General features: G+C 45.0%; 1 protein-coding gene across 1 annotated transcript in view; it reads right to left on the bottom strand.

Moving 5' to 3' along the window:
• LOC135575176 (protein FAM171A1-like) overlaps positions 1-21,087 on the bottom strand; it is a 48,291-nt gene that overhangs the window by 26,312 nt on the left and 892 nt on the right. Inside the window, exons 2-3 of the mRNA XM_065027736.1 lie at positions 11,124-11,351; positions 8,687-8,779 (exon numbers count right to left, since the gene is read on the bottom strand). Coding sequence (XP_064883808.1) covers positions 8,687-8,779; positions 11,124-11,351 — 321 coding nt within the window. The remainder of the gene's footprint in view (positions 1-8,686; positions 8,780-11,123; positions 11,352-21,087) is intronic.

Raw genomic sequence — 21,087 nt, 5'->3', positions numbered from 1 at the left:
TCTCTCCCTCTTCCCCTCTCACTGCCTCCTTCCATCTCCCTCTGCCACCCTTCCTCTCTCTCTCCCTCTTCCGCTCTCACTGCCTCTCTCTCCCTCTTCCTCTCCCTCTTCCTCTCGCTCTCCCTCTTCCCCTCTCACTGCCTCCTTCCATCTCCCTCTGCCACCCTTCCTCTCTCTCCCTCTTCCCCTCTCACTGCCTCTCTCTCCCTCTTCCTCTCTCTCTCCCTCTTCCCCTCTCACTGCCTCCTTCCATCTCCCTCTGCCACCCTTCCTCTCTCTCTCCCTCTTCCGCTCTCACTGCCTCTCCCTCTTCCTCTTCCTCTTTCTCTCTCACTGCCTCCTTCCATCTCCCTCTGCCACCCTTCCTCTCTCTCCCTCTTCCTCTTCCCCTCTCACTGCCTCCTTCCATCTCCCTCTGCCACCATTCCTCTCTCTCTCCCTCTTCCGCTCTCACTGCCTCTCTCTCCCTCTTCCTCTCCCTCTCCCTCTTCCCCTCTCACTGCCTCCTTCCATCTCCCTCTGCCACCCTTCCTCTCTCTCTCCCTCTTCCCCTCTCACTGCCTCTCTCTCCCTCTTCCCCTCTCACTGCCTCTCTCCCCCTCTTCCTCTCTCTCTCCCTCTTCCCCTCTCACTGCCTCCTTCCATCTCCCTCTGCCACCCTTCCTCTCTCTCTCCCTCTTTCCCTCTCACTGCCTCTCTCTCCCTCTTCCCCTCTCACTGCCTCCTTCCATCTCCCTCTGCCACCCTTCCTCTCTCTCTCCCTCTTCCCCTCTCACTGCCTCTCTCTCCCTCTTCCCCTCTCACTGCCTCTCTCTCCCTCTTCCCCTCTCACTGCCTCTCTCTCCCTCTTCCCCTCTCACTGCCTCTCTCTCCCTCTTCCCCTCTCACTCCCTCTTCCCCTCTCACTGCCTCTCTCTCCCTCTTCCCCTCTCACTGCCTCTCTCTCCCTCTTCCTCTCTCTCTCCCTCCCTCTTCCCCTCTCACTGCCTCCTTCCATCTCCCTCTGCCACCCTTCCTCTCTCTCTCCCTCTTCCCCTCTCACTGCCTCTCTCTCCCTCTTCCCCTCTCACTGCCTCTCTCTCCCTCTTCCCCTCTCACTGCCTCTCTCTCCCTCTTCCCCTCTCACTGCCTCTCTCTCCCTCTTCCCCTCTCACTGCCTCGCTCTCCCTCTTCCCCTCTCACTGCCTCGCTCTCCCTCTTCCCCTCTCTCTCCCTCTTCCCCTCTCACTGCCTCTCTCTCCCTCTTCCCCTCTCACTGCCTCCTTCCATCTCCCTCTGCCACCCTTCCTCTCTCTCTCCCTCTTCCTCTCTCTCTCCCTCTTCCCCTCTCACTGCCTCCCGCTTTCTTCCTCTGTCTCACTGCCTCTCTCTCCCTCTTCCTCTTCCTCTCTCTCTCCCTCTTCCCCTCTCACTGCCTCCCGCTTTCTTCCTCTGTCTCACTGCCTCTCTCTCCCTCTTCCTCTCCCTCTCTCTCTCCCTCTTCCCCTCTCACTGCCTCCCGCTTTCTTCCTCTGTCTCACTGCCTCTCTCTCCCTCTACCTCTCTCTCTCCCTCTTCCCCTCTCACTGCCTCTCTCTCCCTCTTCCTCTCTCTCTCCCTCTTCCCCTCTCACTGCCTCTCTCTCTCTCTTCCTCTTCCTCTCTCTCTCCCTCTTCCGCTCTCACTGCCTCTCTCTCCCTCCTCCTCTCTCTCTCCCTCTTCCCCTCTCACTGCTTCCCGCTTTCTTCCTCTGTCTCTCACTGCCTCTCTCTAAGGGGTGTATTAGCATGGGAAACATGTTCACATTGCTAAAGCAAGTGGAATAGATAAACAAAAGTCAAATAAAACAATACAAAAATGAACAGTAAACATTACACTCACAAAAGTTAATTATGTGCAAATAGTTAAAGTACAAAAGGGAAAATAAATAAATATGGGTTGTATTTACAATGGTGTTTGTTCTTCACTGGTTGCCCTTTTCTTGTGGCAACAGGTCACATCTTGCTGCTGTGATTGTACACTGTGGTATTTCACCCAATAGATAAGGAAGTTTATCAAAATTGGGTTTGTTTTCAAATTCCTTGTAGGTCTGTGTAATCCGAGGGAAATATTTCTCTCTAATATGGTCATGCATTTGGCAAGAGGTTAGGAAGTGCAGCTCAGTTGCCACCTCATTTTGTGGGCAGTGTGCATATAGCAGGTCTTCTCTTCAGAGCTAGGTCTGCCTACAGCAGCCTTTCTCAATAGCAAGGCTATGCTCACTGAGTCTGTACATAGTCAAAGCTGTGCTTAAGTTTGGGTCAGGTATTCTGCCACTGTGTGCTTTCTGTTTAGAACCAAATAGCATTCTAGTTTGCTCTGTTTTTTTGTTAAATCTTTCCAATATGTCAAGTAATTCTCTTTTTGTTTTCTCATGATTTGGTGGTGTCTAATTGTGCTGCTGTCCTGGGGTTTTGTGGGGTCTGTTTGGGTTTGTGAACAGAGCCCCAGGACCAGCTTGCTTAGGGGACTCTTCTCCAGGTTCATCTCTCTGTAGGTGATGGCTTTGTTATGGAGTGTTTGCGAATCGCTTCCTTTTAGGTGGTTGTAGAATTTAATGGCTCTTTTCTGGATCTTAATAAATAGCGGATATCGGAATAATTCTGCTCTGCATGCATTATTTGGTGTTTTATGTTGTACACGGAGGATATTTTTACAGAATTCTGCATGCAATCTCTCAATTTGGTGTTTGTCCCATTTTGTGAATGTTTGGATTCAATGGATTCTATAACTGATTCAAGTATTTTTAGCCAGATCCTAATTGGAATGTCGAATTGTATGTTCCTTTTGATGGCATAGAGCCCTTCTTGTTTCTCAGATCGTTCACAGCTTTGTGGAAGTTATCTGTGGCACTGATGTTTTAGGCGGAAGTATGTTTAGGCCGACTACAAACAATCTATAACTGGGCTAATAGCTCACTAACTAGAATCAAATCCAATTTTATTGGTCACATACACATATTTAGCAGATGTTATTGCAGGTGTAGCGAAATGCTTGTGTTCCTAGCTCCAATAGTGCAGTAGCATCTAACACTTCACAATACACACAAATCTCAAAAGTAAAAGAATGGAACTAGCAAAGGATATGAACAAAATGTGCACACGTGGTTACATGCAGCTCTCGCTTTGATCTCAAAACAAGCGCATCTACTCACAACCGCTCATGCTGCCTACAACCAAATTTGGTTTCAGTATGTTGCACTGAAAGTGGCAAATATTGCCTTGATTCGATCAAAATTGCCATAGTAAAGGGAAACTGTGATAGTGTTAACAAGGAAAACTCTAGAACAGTGGCCACCAACCTTTTCTGAGTCAAGATCCCTTTGAGTCTAAATGCAAGCCAAGATCTACCTCTAAAAAAAATAGGCTAAACTTTTTTTCTATGAAACAACCAATTAAAAACAGTACTGTAGCAATGAGGTTTGTGCAGTAAGCTACAGGCCCAATACATTATCACCGCATACTGGCTTTGCTTGAATTGCCCTGCCAATGCATTGTAGTTTGGGACATTTAAAAAATGTTTTTATATTAAAACATTTGGGGCTATATGATCACACCAGTAATAGATCTGTTGTTGTATTACTTGTGAGGCACAGCTGAGTGAGCAGACATTTAAATCATTTGCTTTTTATTTTTATTTTACTGGGCTGATCTGAGGGTCAGTCTCAGCGGAGGGAGAGAGCAGCAGACTGAGGGTCAGTCTCAGCGGAGGGAGAGAGCAGCAGACTGATGGTCAGTCTCAGTGGAGGGAGAGAGCAGCAGACTGAGGGTCAGTCTCAGCGGAGGGAGAGAGCAGCAGACTGAGGGTCAGTCTCAGCAGAGGGAGAGAGCAGCAGACTGAGGGTCAGTCTCAGCAGAGGGAGAGAGCAGCAGGCTGAGGGTCAGTCTCAGCAGAGAGAGAGAGCAGCAGACTGAGGGTCAGTCTCAGCAGAGAGAGAGAGCAGCAGACTGAGGGTCAGTCTCAGCAGAGGGAGAGAGCAGCAGACTGATGGTCAGTATCAGCAGAGGGAGAGAGCAGCAGACTGAGGGTCAGTCTCAGCAGAGGGAGAGAGCAGCAGACTGAGGGTCAGTCTCAGCAGAGGGAGAGAGCAGCAGGCTGAGGGTCAGTCTCAGCAGAGGGAGAGAGCAGCAGGCTGAGGGTCAGTCTCAGCAGAGAGAGAGAGCAGCAGACTGAGGGTCAGTCTCAGCAGAGGGAGAGAGCAGCAGACTGAGGGTCAGTCTCAGCAGAGGGAGAGAGCAGCAGACTGATGGTCAGTATCAGCAGAGGGAGAGAGCAGCAGACTGAGGGTCAGTCTCAGCAGAGGGAGAGAGCAGCAGACTGATGGTCAGTCTCAGCGGAGGGAGAGAGCAGCAGACTGAGGGTCAGTCTCAGCGGAGGGAGAGCAGCAGCAGACTGAGGGTCAGTCTCAGCGGAGGGAGAGAGCAGCAGACTGAGGGTCAGTCTCAGCGGAGGGAGAGAGCAGCAGACTGAGGGTCAGTCTCAGCGGAGGGAGAGAGCAGCAGACTGATGGTCAGTCTCAGTGGAGGGAGGGAGAGAGCAGCAGACTGAGGGTCAGTCTCAGTGGAGGGAGAGAGCAGCAGACTGAGGGTCAGTCTCAGCGGAGGGAGAGAGCAGCAGACTGAGGGTCAGTCTCAGCGGAGGGAGAGAGCAGCAGACTGAGGGTCAGTCTCAGCGGAGGGAGAGAGCAGCAGACTGAGGGTCAGTCTCTCGCGTTCCTCCACTGAAACTGACCAAAAAGGGACACCTTCTTCCAGCTGTTGGGGAAACTCAAGTCGCACCGCATTATTTCCACCTCATGCACAAATTCATGTTGTTACTCCTATGACCAGAGAAAGTGAAATATTCCTTGATATTAAAAAAGACCCAAGCCGCTAATAACAACAAGCCTGTAGATACACTCTCCTACTCATTCATTACTGCTGCACTGCTTGTTGCAGAGCTGAGTGGAGAAGCGTATTTTATGGCTTATAAAAGTGTTGAATACAAAGTGCTGAATACAAAGTGTTGAATACAAAGTGTTGAATACAAAGTGCTGAATACAAAGTGTTGAATACAAAGTGCTGAATACAAAGTGCTGAATACAAAGTGCTGAATACAAAGTGTTGAATACAAAGTGTTGAATACAAAGTGTTGAATACAAAGTGCTGAATACAAAGTGTTGAATACAAAGTGTTGAATACAAAGTGTTGAATACAAAGTGTTGAATACAAAGTGCTGAATACAAAGTGTTGAATACAAAGTGTTGAATACAAAGTGTTGAATACAAAGTGTTGAATACAAAGTGTTGAATACAAAGTGTTGAATACAAAGTGTTGAATACAAAGTGTTGACAGGGCTGAGTAGGAATACAAAGTGTTGAAACAAGCTGGACAGTCACTTAAACATGGTTTTAAAGCAGCTCTTTGCTGTATGCGTTGACAGTCTCTCTCTAGTCATGGTTTTAAATGTTCTGATATCTTTGCTGTATTCGTTGACAGTCTCTCTCTAGTCATGGTTTTAAATGTTCTGATATCTTTGCTGTATTCGTTGACAGTCTCTCTCTAGTCATGGTTTTAAATGTTCTGATATCTTTGCTGTATGCGTTGACAGTCTCTCTCTAGTCATGGTTTTAAATGTTCTGATATCTTTGCTGTATGCGTTGACAGTCTCTCTCTAGTCATGGTTTTAAATGTTCTGATATCTTTGCTGTATTCGTTGACAGTCTCTCTCTAGTCATGGTTTTAAATGTTCTGATATCTTTGCTGTATTCGTTGACAGTCTCTCTCTAGTCATGGTTTTAAATGTTCTGATATCTTTGCTGTAGCTTTCTTGTACTGCAGACACGGTCATCTGAGCCATCCCATTGGCCAGCGGGAGGCCTATAGTGCACTTGATTTGCTCTCCGGGTCCGCCGGGAAGGAAGAGTTTGTACCTTCAGACACATGAAATGTTTCAAAATGGCAACAGTTGGCCTGTCCGGCGCGCAGGGCAGCTGAATCAGGTGCAGCTACCGCCAATAACCAAACCCCCAAAAATGATAGAAACACAGGGCAGTCCCGCGGGAGCTGCGTGGTCTCAGGGCTACTGCGCGAAAGTCTTCACAAGTATAGTAACACATTGCTCTCTCTCTGTGTGTGTGTGTGTGTGTGGACATGTTTAATCGACCAACGGAAAAATGTATTTCTAGGGGGTTTAAGGTTAGAATTAGTGTCAGAATTGGGGTAAGTGGTTGTAGGTTAGGTTTAGGTTTTGTGGTAAGGTTAGGGAAAACAGGATTTTGAATGGGAATCAATTGTGTGTCCCCACAAGGTTAGTTAAACAAGACTGTGTGTGTGTGTGCACACGCTTGCGGACATGTTTAACTACAAGAATAGTAAACAAAAACAAAAATTAGACCAACGAAAAACACTATTTCTAGGGGGTTTAGATTAAGGTTAGAATTAGTGTTAGTATTGGGGTAAGGGGTTGTGGGTTAGGAGATGGTGTTGGGGTATGGTTAGGGGTTAAGGAAATGAGGATTTAGAATGGGAATCAATTGTGTCCCCACAAGGTTAGTTAAACAAGACTGTGTGTGTTAAAGAGAAGTTTGTATAGTGGGGCTTCGCGATGATGTCATAGTGTTTCCACTGTGGTGAGTGTACATTCCTGGGCAATGAGACACCGCTGCAGCCGTGCCTGTGTGTTTTCTCTAGCTCTGTGTATCCTCTGCCTTCAGTGCACCTGATCTGGTATTGATCTGAACGTCCAGTTTTGAAGGAGGTCTGTTATTGATCTGAATGTCCAGTTTTGAAGGAGGTCTGTTATTGATCTGAATGTCCAGTTTTGAAGGAGGTCTGTTATTGATCTGAATGTCCAGTTTTGAAGGAGGTCTGTTATTGAACTGCATGTCCAGTTTTGAAGGAGGTCTGTTATTGAACTGAATGTCCAGTTTTGAAGGAGGTCTGTTATTGAACTGAATGTCCAGTTTTGAAGGAGGTCTGTTATTGAACTGAATGTCCAGTATTGGAGGTGGTCTGGGATATAATCACAGGACTGGAGTAACAAAATGGAGAGGAGTTAGTTCCAGGTAACAGCTTGGACACAGTGTGAGATGTAGCAGAGCATGTGTGTGTGTATGGGGGGGGTTCCTGTGCCAATCCAAAAAGCCCCTCCTCATCCTCTACCCCTCCTAAGTGTTCCCTCTCTTTTCTTCCCTCTATAATGAACATTGCACCCTTCCCCCCTTCTCTCCATCCCCTCTCTTCCCCGCCTCTCCCCTTTCCCTCTTCTCCTCACCCCCTCTCTTCCCCCTTCTCCTCACCCCTCTCTTCCCCCTTCTCCTCACCCCCTCACCCCTCTCTTCCCCCTTCTCCCCACTCCCTCTCTTCCCCCTTTTCCCCACCCCCTCTTCCTCCTTCTCCCCACCCCTCTCTTCCCCCTTTTCCGTACCCCCTCTTCCCCCTTTTCCGTACCCCCTCTCCCTCTTCTCCTCACCCCCTCTCTTCCCCCTTCTCCTCACCCCCTCTCTTCCCCCTTCTCCCCACTCCCTCTCTTCCCCCTTCTCCCCACTCCCTCTTCCCCCTTCCTCTCTTCCCCCTCTCTTCCCCCTTTTCCCCACTCCCTCTCTTCCTCCTTTTCCCCACCCCCTCTCCTCACCCCCTCTCTTCCCCCTTCTCCCCACTCCCTCTCTTCCCCCTTCTCCCCACTCCCTCTCTTCCCCCTTCTCCCCACTCCCTCTCTTCCCCCTTCTCCCCACTCCCTCTCTTCCCCCTTTTCCCCACCCCTCTCTTCCCCCTTTTCCCCACCCCTCTCTTCCCCACTCCCTCTCTTCCCCACCCCTCTCTTCCCCCTTTTCCATACCCCCTCTCTTCCCCCTTTTCCCCACCCCCTCTCTTCCCCCTTTTCCCCCACCCCCTCTCTTCCCCACCCCCTCTTCCCCCTTTTCCCCCACCCCTCTCTTCCCCACCCCCCTCTTCCCCCTTTTCCCCACCCCTCTCTTCCCCACCCCCTCTTCCCCCTTTTCCCCACCCCTCTCTTCCCCCTTTTCCCCACCCCCTCTCTTCCCCACCCCCTCTCTTCCCCACCCCTCTCTTCCCCCTTTTCCCCACCCCCTCTCTTCCCCCTTTTCCCCACCCCCTCTCTTCCCCCTCTCCCCACCCCTCTCTTCCCCCTCTCTTCCCCTTTCTCTTTTCATTCTCTCTCCTCCTGCTGCATGACAAGGTTTCTCGCTCCCCTGGGCTTCCAGGTTCAAAATATCATGATATAACACACTGTGTGTGGATGAGGGCCACTGTATGCACCAGACCATAGCATAATTATCCTGCCCTCCTGGAGGACGGACACACACAGCTCAGTCAGCAAGATTTAAAGGAGTAGCAGTAGCAGAACCTCACTCAGAGAGGATGGCAGAGCAGGAGAAGAGCAGATAGTATTTATTGAAGACGAACACAGACACACACATAGCAAAACAAGCACACTGATCAGACACACGGCAGACAAAGATACATGTTATGAGATCACATCTAATTTAAATCTTATCTAATGTAATTGCTCCTGACTGATTGACAGAGGACACATGCTGCCTGTGTGTGTGTGTGTGTGTGTGTCTTTCATTAGAGAGATGTTTTAAAGGGGTGGACATATTTCATTATTAATGTGTGTGAGGTCACTGGGCCAGGGACAGTGTCTAAGTACACTCTCTCTCTCTCACCTTGGGATCCAGAGTTAATGTGTATCAGGTCTTCATACACCATCAGAGTGGCAGCTCTCTCTGGTAGCAGCTCCAGACTGAGAGAGGAAAACACTGGAACACACACATTTCAGTCATTTTGACATTTCAGCAGACGCTTGGCGTTGCAAGCACCATGTTCTACCAACTGAGCCACATGGGACCCACCACAGTCACTCATTTATTCATCACAATAACCTACCCTGTGGCTCATTTTTATTCTCACTAAAGGTCAACTTTTGAATTTTATGTTCCTCTAAACTTCATTCTAAACCTAGTGGTTTCTTTTTTTTCTATCATTGTGGTTTGTAGAAAAACATTTTTTTGAAGATACTTGATTAGTTTAAATCTCTAGCTTTCCCTTTTCCATTCTCTGTGATCTGCCTCGACTATTAAAGCCTTGGATGGTGTTTTTCATAGCGCCCTTCGTTTTATCACAGGAGACAGTTGAATTACTCAACACTGTATTCTTCACCAAAAGGTTCTCTGTAGAATCACTACAGTCTTCTTGTTTACAAAGCCCTGCTCCACAAACTCCCGACTTACCTAACATCACTATTAAGACTTAAAATGACAAGTTCTTAAACCTGTTCACAGGGTTGGTTCACTCTGGAGACTCCTTTGGTGTCTAGAGTGTAAATCAGCCGTTCATTTCCTTGCACCGTACGTGTGGAATGATCTACAACACTTTCAAATGGGAGGAATTGGTGCCTCTAGGTCAGGTCAGACGGTTGTTAAGGGACCTTTTTACAGAAGAATGGGTCTGTTTTTTATGAACGCGTTTTGCTTTTCGTGTATTGTTGTGTATATGAATGTGTATTTTATTGTGTATATGAATGTGTAGTTTAATGTGTTTATTGTATTTTGATGTGTATTGTGGTGCTATACAGGGCTCACCTGGAAGAGAGACCTTGACTCCCTGTCTAACTAGCCTCCTTCTGGCTTCAAAAGAAAAACAAGCCTTATTTTATTTTAGGAATAAGGCCCGTTTTTCTTTTGAAGCCAGAAGGAGGCTAGTATCAGCTACATTTATGCCTTAACTAGACTATGGGGATACTTTCTATATGAATGCTTTCGCTCAGTGTTTGAGATCAATTGACACTCTTTACCATGGCACTTTGAGATTTATTTTAAACTGCAAAACCCTTACGCACCACTGCACCTTGTATACCAGGGTTGGCTGGCCTTCTCTAGTCACTCGTAGGCTCAGTAAATGGTATACTTTTATTTACAAAGCAATTTTGGGTTTACTACCTTTTTATTTGTGCATTTGTATTGTTCAGAAATGTGGTGGGTTCTCTCTTCGTTCGCTGGACTTTATCCTGCTAACTGTTCCAAATGTCCGAACTGAATTTGGTGAAAGGGCTCTTATGTACTCTGCACCATCGTCTTGGAACACCTTACAAACTACTTTTAAACTGGAAGAACTTGTCCCGATTGGTGTTTTTAAATCACTGATGAAGGATTTTGAGGCTGATTCCCTGACCTGTCAATGTTTTTAATTTGCTGTTTTATACTCTTGTGAATTCAATGGTTTTTACAAGATTACTTGTAGTTTTTCATGTTGTCTGTCTGTAATTTTTTTGTAATGACTTGGTGCTGCCTATCTTGGCCAGGGCACTCTTGAAAAGGAGATTTTAATCTCAATGAGCCCTTCCTGGTTAAATAAAGGTTAAATAAAAATAAATAAATAAATAAGAGAGACCTTGGTCTCAGCATTGACTCCCTGTCTCAGCATTGACTCCCTGTCTAAATAAAGAGACCTTGGTCTCAGCATTGACTCCCTGTCTAAATAAAGAGACCTTGGTCTCAGCATTGACTCCCTGTCTAAATAAAGAGACCTTGGTCTCAGCATTGACTCCCTGTCTAAATAAAGAGACCTTGGTCTCAGCATTGACTCCCTGTCTAAATAAAGAGACCTTGGTCTCAGCATTGACTCCCTGTCTAAATAAAGAGACCTTGGTCTCAGCATTGACTCCCTGTCTAAATAAAGAGACCTTGATCTCAGCATTGACTCCCTGTCTAAATAAAGAGACCTTGGTCTCAGCATTGACTCCCTGTCTAAATAAAGAGACTTTCTTCTCTCTGTCACTCCTCCCTTTTCCTCTCTCTGTCACTCCTCCTTTCCTCTCTCTGTCACTCCTCTTTTCCTCTCTCTGTCACTCCTCCTTTCCTCTCTCTGTCACTCCTTTCCTCTCTCTGTCACTCCTAAATTGTCCAGTGCTGATAAGCATGTGTGTGTGAACAATCTGAAAGTGTTGTGTGAGGATAATGGGGGTGGTCACTTATTATAATAAAGCTGTAATGGGGCACCCTCATTATCCTCACACACCACTTTCAGATTGTGTGTGTGTGTGTGAACGCACGCACACACACACACACACACACACACACAGTAGATTTTACTACTTTGACCTACCGGGCAGTCTGGTGGGTCTCCAGGGGGCAGAATTTGGCACGTAGCCCTGTCTGGTTGCTGTGACAACCAGCAGGGTTCCAAGGCGGTAGGGAAAACGCATGTAGGCATTGCCGTCGGCAGCAGAGGTCTCTGTGGTTACAGGGGTGTGGTTGGCGAAGAGCTCGATGGTGGCTCCGCCCAGGGGCTGGTGGGTGCTGGCATCACTCAGGTGAACCTTCAGAGTCACCTCTACACAGAGAGAGTGCGAGAGTTACACACTCGGCTAAGTAAGCGTCAGTGATGTAAAGTAAGATAAGTTTTTAAAAATACTTACATTCCCAAAGAAAATAACATACTTTTTACTCCACACATTTTGACTGACACCCCAAAGTACTCATTACATTTGGAATGCTCAGCAGGACATGACAATGGTCCAATTCACACACTTATCAAGAGACCATCCTTTGTCGTCATCCCTACTGCCTCTGATCTGGCAGACTCAATAAACAGAAATTCTTCATTTGTAAATTATGTCTGCGTGTTGTACTGTGCCCCTGGCTATCCTTAAATTTAAAAAAGAAGAGAATTGTGCCGTCTGGTTCGCTTAATATAAGGCATTTGAAAGGATTTATACTTTTACTTTTGATACTTATGTGTATTTAAAACCAAACACTTTTACTCAAGTAGTATTTACTGGGTGACTTTCACACTTAAACTTCCGACTTCAACTGTATATATACACACAGTAGTCCATACAGGAGTCAGGAAAAGCTTTCTGAGCCAATCACAGTTAACAGCCAATCACAGTGAGTGGCCAAAAGCATATTTCCTGGTTACCAGCCAATAACGAGGCTCTGTCAAAACAATGGGCCCTTTTGCTGTTTCTTGATGCCTGAGGAAGGAAATCTCTGAGCACACATCTCCTTTATTACTGTCATACACTTTCCTGGAAACTGCTGAATAACATACTTCCATTAAACCATTAACTCCGTTGGATAGCAGAGCATTGTAAAGCTGGCCACACACACACACACACACACCTAGTTCATGCAGTGCCAGAGCTAAACTGGACAGAGCGGAACACCCACACTGGCCAAGCTTATCTAGGCTAGACCTTTGTTAGGTCCCTATAAAATCTAATGAATTAAAAAAGATATATTATAATAATTTAAACTTTATTTAACTAGGTATGTCAGTTATTTACAACTGCAACCTGGCCAAGATAAAGCAACGCAGTGCAACAAAAAACAACAGAGTTACACAAAGGAGAAACAAAAGCACAGTCAAGAACACAATAGAAAAATCTTTATACAGTGTGTGCAAATGGAGTAAGGAGGTAAGGCAATAAATAGGCCATAGTAGTGAATTACAATTTAGCAAATTAACACTGGAGTGATAAATGAGCAGATGATGATGTGCAGGTAGAGATACTGGTGTGTAAAAGAGCAGAAAAGTAAATAAAAACAATATGGGGATGAGGTTGGTAGTTGGGTGATTGATTACATTTATTTTTTCTCCCCAAATTCCGTTTGTTTTTACAGGTTTCCGTTTCCCCCTGTTTTTTCAGGTTCACTCTCAAATTTGCACTTTTTAAATAGAAAAAACAGATAAATCGGAGGTCTGGGATTTTTTGGTGGAAATGAGGATTTATGGGTGTAGATAACCTTTCATTCCAGTTAGCACCTACGTTTTTTTGTAGCCACATGTGATGGTAGAGTTTACAAAACAAATACAGACTGGGTTGATGAAAATAATCCTGATATCATTCTGCCAGGGAAGCTAGGCTACTTTGTAGTTAACATTTCATTGAGAAGTTTTTTGAGAAAGCATTTCCATCTACCAGAAGACTGTTTTCATTAGCATCATTGCCAACCGCTACACAAAGTGGTAGCTGCACGCACTGCACATACACAGACAGGGGTATTCTGGAATGGGAGACAGATGGCGAAACCCCAAGTTTCACAAGAGAAATCCAAGTATTTAGAACACTTTACTTTCAGTGAGCGTGAGTTAACCTTGGCAAGGTGTTACGAATCCCTTTTGGCCCGACAGTCTAGGGGGGATGGTAATGAGACCCGTAACATAACTCATGCAAATTATTATTGTGACAAAGTAAAAGTGTGCACGAAATAACCACGACAACAGAAATCTACCGTCAAACTCTAGGTTTATTTATAAACACACGGTAATGGGGGGAGCAGGAAAAGGGGCTGAGCTGGACCCAAGAAAAGAAACAATAAGTATTCAAAAACACCCCTAAGCTAGACTAGCCTACTTTAACAACAGCTAACTAACTAACCAAAAATACAGTGGGTGGTCCGCCCAGTTCTAACTAGTGTATTTAACAAAGTTCACCTACGGGTAGTGTATGCCCATGGGCGACTTGTCTTGGTTTCCCCTTTTCCCACCAGCAACAAACAAACACCATAACCAAAAACAATACTCACAGGTGATGACAAAGTGCTATGGAGGTGCTTAAACAAAAGAGAGGTTACGACACAAAGCGAGAGTGAAACACAGAGACCTACAGACATGGCATTTACAGAGAGATTGAGCTAGAGATTGCTCTAGAGCAAACAAATGATGGGGTTTTTAAACCATGGGGAAGGAACTGTGATAGGGTAGGAAATAGGAGGAGGTGTGTCTTCTGATTGATGATTGATTGTTGACTGATTGGGGAGTGATGGTTTTCACCTGTGAGGGGAGAAGGAGAGAAAAGAAACACACACACAGGATACACACACACACAGGATAACTGTATCCGTAACACAAGGTAACAGGTCAGGCCAGAACGCTAACCTTTACCACTGTGGCGAAAGGCACTGTGCATGAGTCAAACGGTGTGAGTGAGTGAGACAGAGAGAGAGGACAACCAGAAAAAGAGAGCTAGACCTTTAAAAACAGAGTATACACACACACACACACACACACACACATTTCAGCTTGTTTCATAAAGGAGCTTGGCTAACAGCTTAACGGTGACTTGGTACCAACACTAAACAAATTTCTGGTCTGGCAGGTTATGTAAACAACAGTAATGTGTGCTAATGGCTAACAAGGATACTTTAGCCATACTTCATCACTGAAATAAGTAGCAGCTCAGTCTTGTACAGTCACCTACAGCAAGAGGAGCAATTCATTTCATCAACTCAAGACACACACCTTCCTCATCTACTTACTCCTGTGTCGTATACATGCACACGCACCCACACACACCCCGTCACAAACCCTGTCCCACACACACACCCCCTCTCACAAACCCTGTCTCACACACCCCTCCACTCACAAACCCTGTCTCACACCCCCTCCACTCACAAACCCTGTCTCACACCCCCGCCCACTCACAAACCCTGTCTCACACACACACCCCCTCTCACACCCCGTCCACTCACAAACCCTGTCTCACACCCCGCCCACTCACAAACCCTGTCTCACACACAACCCCTCTCACAAACCCTGTCTCACACACAACCCCTCTCACAAACCCTGTCTCACACACCCCCTCCCACAAACCCTGTCTCACACACCCCCTCCACTCACAAACCCTGTCTCACACCCCCTCCACTCACAAACCCTGTCTCACACCCCCGCCCACTCACAAACCCTGTCTCACACACACCCCCTCTCACAAACCCTGTCTCACACACACCCCTCTCACACCCCGTCCACTCACAAACCCTGTCTCACACACACCCCTCTCACACCCCGTCCACTCACAAACCCTGTCTCACACCCCGCCCACTCACAAACCCTGTCTCACACACACCCCTCTCACACCCCGTCCACTCACAAACCCTGTCTCACACCCCCGCCCACTCACAAACCCTGTCTCACACACACCCCCTCTCACACCCCGTCCGTCTCACAACCCCCTCACAAACCCTGTCTCACAACCCCCTCACAAACCCTGTGTCACACACACACACACCCTCTCACAAACACTCCCCCTCTCTCATCTGTCCTCTTGTTGCAGACACTTGTCTCTGTGATAAGGGAAGTGGTGTCTGATCATTGGCCCTTAATTAAGGCTGAAAGGGTGTGCCCCTCCCCCCTAACGTACATACACATCCTTTAGCCTTACATAGACACAGACACACTTATCCCGTCCATGCTCACCCTCCACTCCCAACTCCCCAGGCTGGATGGTTATTCAGGTAACAGACACACAGAGGGTCAGACAGATACAGACTACAGGAGACTGACTACTACAGAGTATCTATCTAGGTCGCCCGAAAATATCACTTACCTAACTAGTTGCAACAAACATTTTAAGTTTCACTATAGTGGGTCTGGGAGAGGGAGGTATTTAAATGGTGCATCACTTCCTGTCCCAGTGTTCCGTCCTTCTTTAGGGGTACCAGCTGTGCTCACTCTGAAGAGCTCCCCTGGGAGACTGGGGCACACGCACGCACACACGCACACACCTCCCCATTCTGATCCAATAAATCTCTGGTGACATCCTTAAACAGGCTACAGCCCTCTGAAAAAAGTGTATCGCAAAAACACACACGCATGTAGGAAGAGAAATGTTGTGTCTCAGCAGCCCTGTTAAACCAGTCGTTCTCTCAGTAACTGGGTCGGTCTGTCGGTCTGTGTGCCATATGGAGGATAAAGGCATCAAAGAGAGTTTTTCCTGACCTGATGCTGAGATCTACCACCAATTAGCCAAAGCAACAGCAGCCAGAGCAGCAGGGCGTGTGTGAGACAGACAGTATGGGTGTGAGAGGTAGAGCCAGTGTGTATCATTGTGTTTGTGTGAGTGTGTGTAGAGGTTATTGATCAGACCCTGCTGTGAGGTAGAGGGAGTTGGACATCATCACTGAGCCATAATAATGGCAGGAGGACAGTAGCATCCTCTGTCTGTGGCTACTAGCGGCTCTGATGGAGGACTACTGCTATAAGGTCAACTGGTTGTGCTTATGGTATCCATGGTTAGTGGTTATTAAACTGTCAGATCCTAGATACTGTTAACTCCTGGTGTGTGTACCGGTTCAACCCCTGCTGGTGATTTCTCTCCCCGCTCAACGCAAACACCCAAAAATGTAATAGGATAGGGATAATCCACCACCACATCTAACATAACCTACCAAGTTCTCTCTTTAAATATCCTGATCAATATTCCAGGACAGTAGGCAGAGATTATAGTATAGAGGGAATAATCACCTCAACTCTGCAGGAGAGGAGAGGGGGCTTTCTTTGGTACCATCACAACCTTTCAAACTCCTCCTTGGCACACTAGGAAACCACAGTGTTCTGTGTTCTACGAAAATAAATCCTTTGAGTCATCTCATTAATATTTGGGGGATTCCCCATCTCTCTCCGTTTCTGCTCTTATTAGGTCTATTTATCGTACACTCCATTTCCTTCATCGCTTTCCTGGTTTTGTGTGTATAAAGACGTGGGGATAGACCTCTTCTCTCTAGATTGTTTGTCTCTAGAAAATGAAACGATCACATTTAGTTTTAAAACGAGATATATCCACCTCACTCACTGAGAAAAATACCCTTAATCTATTTTATGAGAATTTGTAAGATTCTTGTTTGCATAAAATAGACGGAGACCAGCCATTTCAATAATAGGTAACAGAATGTATTCTCGGAGCGCGCTGCCACTTCACCACGAGCAACAGTTTATATACAAAACATGACGTCATTTCATTGCTTAACAGAATCCCCTCTCGACCGGGACAAAGTGAGGTTAATAGTTCATTCCAACTCACTAACACACTCCCAGGTCACACAACATAACTGAATTAACTTTTGACTCATCAACATTATCGATCACCACTTAGCTGACAGTTCTAATTAACAGAAAACCTAGGAATGCACTCACAGCCTTATCTAAAACACCCCAGAGCTCAGTTTCATCGGTTCAACCATAGGTTAACTACCTTATCTGCTTACTTAATCCACAACCCATTTGTTTCTGCCTAGTTGGAATGGTGTTCATTAACTTTAATTACTCCTTGTCCGTGTCACACAATCCCTTCTTATGAACTCATATTGTTAATCAGATATAATAAAACAGAGTATAAGTTTACTTACAGTTCCATTTAAAATGATTTGTTCAGTCATTTAATCATAATTTTCCCAACAGGAATAGGGTGCCATTTGGGACTAGGCCTAACAGCATGAGGCAAATTCATTATGTTTTGAATTCATATGTTAATCAAGTATACCAGATACAAACATTGTAATCCAGCTAAACAATGGATATATAGCTTTTTCCAACAAAACCTTTTGTAATACACATTCAAATCTATGAATTAAAAATCTGAGGACAGTAATATTTTACACATATAAATAATAATTGATTAAACTTTTATAGTGCTTTTCATTGCAAACAGAATCGCAAAGCACTTGTTAAGAAAAATAAACAACAAAATGTAATGTAAAAAGAAATTTAGGCTACAACAGTAGCTAGATCAGCTCGATCAAATCGGAGTGCTTCTTCAAGCCTCCAGCAGATGGCCACAGCGGGCATGAGAGGATTTAGAAGCTCTGCTAGATGGTCAGCAGAGGTGCTGGTTGGAGGTGGTGGTCATGTCAGCATGTCCAAGGACAGGCAGCTCGATGTCATCAGGGCTTCTCCGCGCCTTCAACCTCTCTGCTAGCTAGCATTAGCTAGTTTGTTGACAACACTGATTTTCATCAAGTTACAGGCAGGAATCCAATTCATGATATCAATACTTGATCTGCACACATTTAGCTATTGAAAAATACAAATTTTGTCAAATAAAATACATACAATGAAATATGTACATCAGAAAGAGGAAGAACGAAAAACAAAATATAACTACTGTAAAATAGATTGTTTCTGTAAAACGTGTATAAGATGTATAAACTGAAGGTAGAAGCCCACGTGTTTATTACTTTAATCCAATTGGGGGAAGGGTGGTAGGGTTTGCGGGGAATACTAAAGGTATATTCTTAAAAAAGTATGAATATAAGTATGAGTATGTAGAGGTCGACCGATTTCTGATTTCAAATATTCATAACAATCGGTAATCTGTATTTTTGGACAACTTTTTAACATCTTTATTTAACTAGGCAAGTCAGTTAAAGAACACATTCTTATTTTCAATGACAATACGGTTCTGTATTTCACTGAAAGAATAAACGTTTTGTTTTCGAAATTATAGTTTCGGGATTCGACCATATTAATGACCAAAGGCTCGTATTTCTGTGTGTTATTATGTTATAATTAAGTCTATGACTTGATATTTGATAGAGCAGTCTGACTTAGCGATGGTAGGCAGCAGCAGGCTCGTAAGCATTCATTCAAACAGCACTTTCGTGCGCTTGCCAGCAGCTCTTCGCTGTGCTTCAATCATTGAGCTGTTTATGACTTCAAGCCTATCAACTCTCGAGATTAGGCTGGTGTAACCGATGTGAAATGGCTAGCTAGTTAGAGGAGTGCGCGCTAATAGTGTTTCAATCAGTGTCGTCAGTTGCTCAGACCTTGAAGTAGTTGTTCCCCTTGTTCTGCAAACTTAAACGTTAGCTTTTTTACATGGCACATATTGATTGCACTTTAACTTTCTTCTCCAACACTTTGTTTTTGCATTATCTAAACCAAATTCTGGGATTTTCGCTCACTGTTCTTGTGATCATGTTGACCCCACGGGGTGAGATCTTGCGTGGAGCCCCAGATCGAGGGAGATTATCAGTGGTCTTGTATGTCTTCCATTTCCTAATAATTGTCTACAATTTTGTTTCTGGTGTCCTTTGACAGCTCTTTGTCTTGGCCATAGTGGAGTTTGTAGTGTGACTGTTTGAGGTTGTGGACAGGTGTCTTTTATACTGACAACAAGTTCAAACAGGTGCCATTAATACAGGTAACGAGTGGAGGACAGAGGAGCCTCTTAACGAAGAAGTTACAGGTCTGTGAGAGCCAGAAATCTTGCTTGTTTGTAGGTGACCAAATACTTATTTTCCACCATAATTTGCAAATAAATTCATTAAAATCCTACAATGTGATATTCTGGATTTTTTTTTTTTCATTTTGTATGTCATAGTTGAAGTGTATCTATGATGAAAATTACAGGCCTCTCATATTTTTAAGTGGGAGAACTTGCACAATTGGTGGCAGACTAAATACTTTTTTGCCCTACTGTATATGTGATTGTAAAAGTTGTGTATATTTTGGTTTGGTCCAGCGCGGGTTATCTGTATTTCCGTACCCCCTTATTGTTCTCTTTTGCCCGACCTTCGGCTAGCAAGGTGCCTGAGAGCTAGGACCGCGCCAAGGGTTAACATAATGTGTGTTGTCTCTTCGTGTGCAGGGCAAATAAAAAAATAATTCAACTAGCAGACCTCCAGTTGTGGCAGCGTCCTAATTAAAAGTACACAACGCAGAACGAATCACGCTACATTTACCCCAAAAATATATGGGGGATTGGAAATGATGCAGACAATTACATTGATGGAAGGAACAATCTTTCTGCAATATTAAGCTGATCCACCCCTTAAAAAAAAAAAAAAAGTTTAAAAAACAATGAAATATGTACAGAATTTCCAAATAATACTGCTACTGTTACGATGATAGCTAGACTATAATATCTATTTTGTGACAGAAAAATACAATTTTAAAAATATAATTTGAAGGTATAGAACAGACACTGTACTTTATTCAGTGTTTTGCCAAGTGCTTTCTTCAACAAAAATCACAGATCTTATTCAGTCCCTCTTAATCCAATAATTAGATCATTGATTTCGTTCTGACAGAAACACATATGTATTACAAAATTATAGATCTGGTGGAAAACTGTTGCAGCAATCCCTCAACCAATACGGGTGTTGTGCTAGTGCATGTGTGTATAAAGCACTGTTATAGTAGTCTCTGTGCACAAGCCCCAAGAATAAGCAGAGTGCTGCATTGCAGTGTGTCACATGCATAGGCACACACACACACACACACTTCAACATGATTTGGTCTTCCTGGCACCCTGTCCTCTAGCCCTGGCTGCAGTGAGCCTGTTCCCAGCTGTAGTGTATTATGGGTTGCAGAAATGAGAGTTGGATCTATAATTATGTGTCTGTCTGCATCCATGTTGCTAACTATGTGTCGTCTGTCTGCCTCCATATATATATAGCTAGCTATGTGTGAGGAGAGGAGAGACGAGAAGAAGCCCTCAGTATCAACAAGAGCCCCAGGGAGGGTCTGAAGGTTTTTTAGAGAGAGAGAGACAGAGAGGAGAAAAACAGAGGGGTGGGGGGGTCAATCAAAATACTGAGTTGAGATGCTCAGAAGGCATCAATAATTTTCTCTAAGGAACTTAATAGGCACCTGTGTTGACATCGCGTGATAGTTGGGGACACTTAATATTTAGTTACAGACAGACAAGGACACACAAAATAGTCTAATAAATTACTGTTTGGTTAGGGTCTCACACAACTACGAGCACACACTCAGTCACAGCAATATGATTAACAAACAAAATTAGAATGAAAACTGAAGCAGCAAAACAGAGCCGCACAGTTCTCCAAGCAAAGTAGTGTGTGTGTGAGAATAAGTGAGTGAGTACATGAGAGAAACAGATACGGCTAGTCTTGGAAGCACTCTTCTCTTTAAAAAAAGAGAACGCTTTGGAGTGGCTGAATGAAATACATCTGCAGCGATTCTAACTACGCTTTACAGTGTGTTGCCATTTCACTCATGTCTTTAACAACGAATAAAACCACAGAATGATACAAATAGGTTCGCTGTGCCCAGCCTAAACCATTTCCAGCACTGCCCCCAATTCAGCAGGAGGCTGTGAAGGAAGAGGCAGTGAAGCAAAAGCCACCTGACATATACTGCCTTTCACTCATTTATGAGAGATGGTGGTGTGTGTGAGATTCCTCCTTCCACTCACATCTGCAGCATCTAGCTTATAATCATGTCTGGAGGAATCTCCTGCATACGTGGTCAAATTCATACACAAAATGCATGAACGTTATCTCTCTCGTGGAATACTGCTGGTCTGAAAACAATCCATTACACA

Source organism: Oncorhynchus nerka, linkage group LG14 (assembly GCF_034236695.1).
Source record: "Oncorhynchus nerka isolate Pitt River linkage group LG14, Oner_Uvic_2.0, whole genome shotgun sequence".
Classification (NCBI taxonomy): Eukaryota; Metazoa; Chordata; class Actinopteri; order Salmoniformes; family Salmonidae; genus Oncorhynchus; species Oncorhynchus nerka.
Note: the sequence above shows the minus strand (reverse complement) of the source record. Positions and strands in the feature narration are given on the sequence as shown.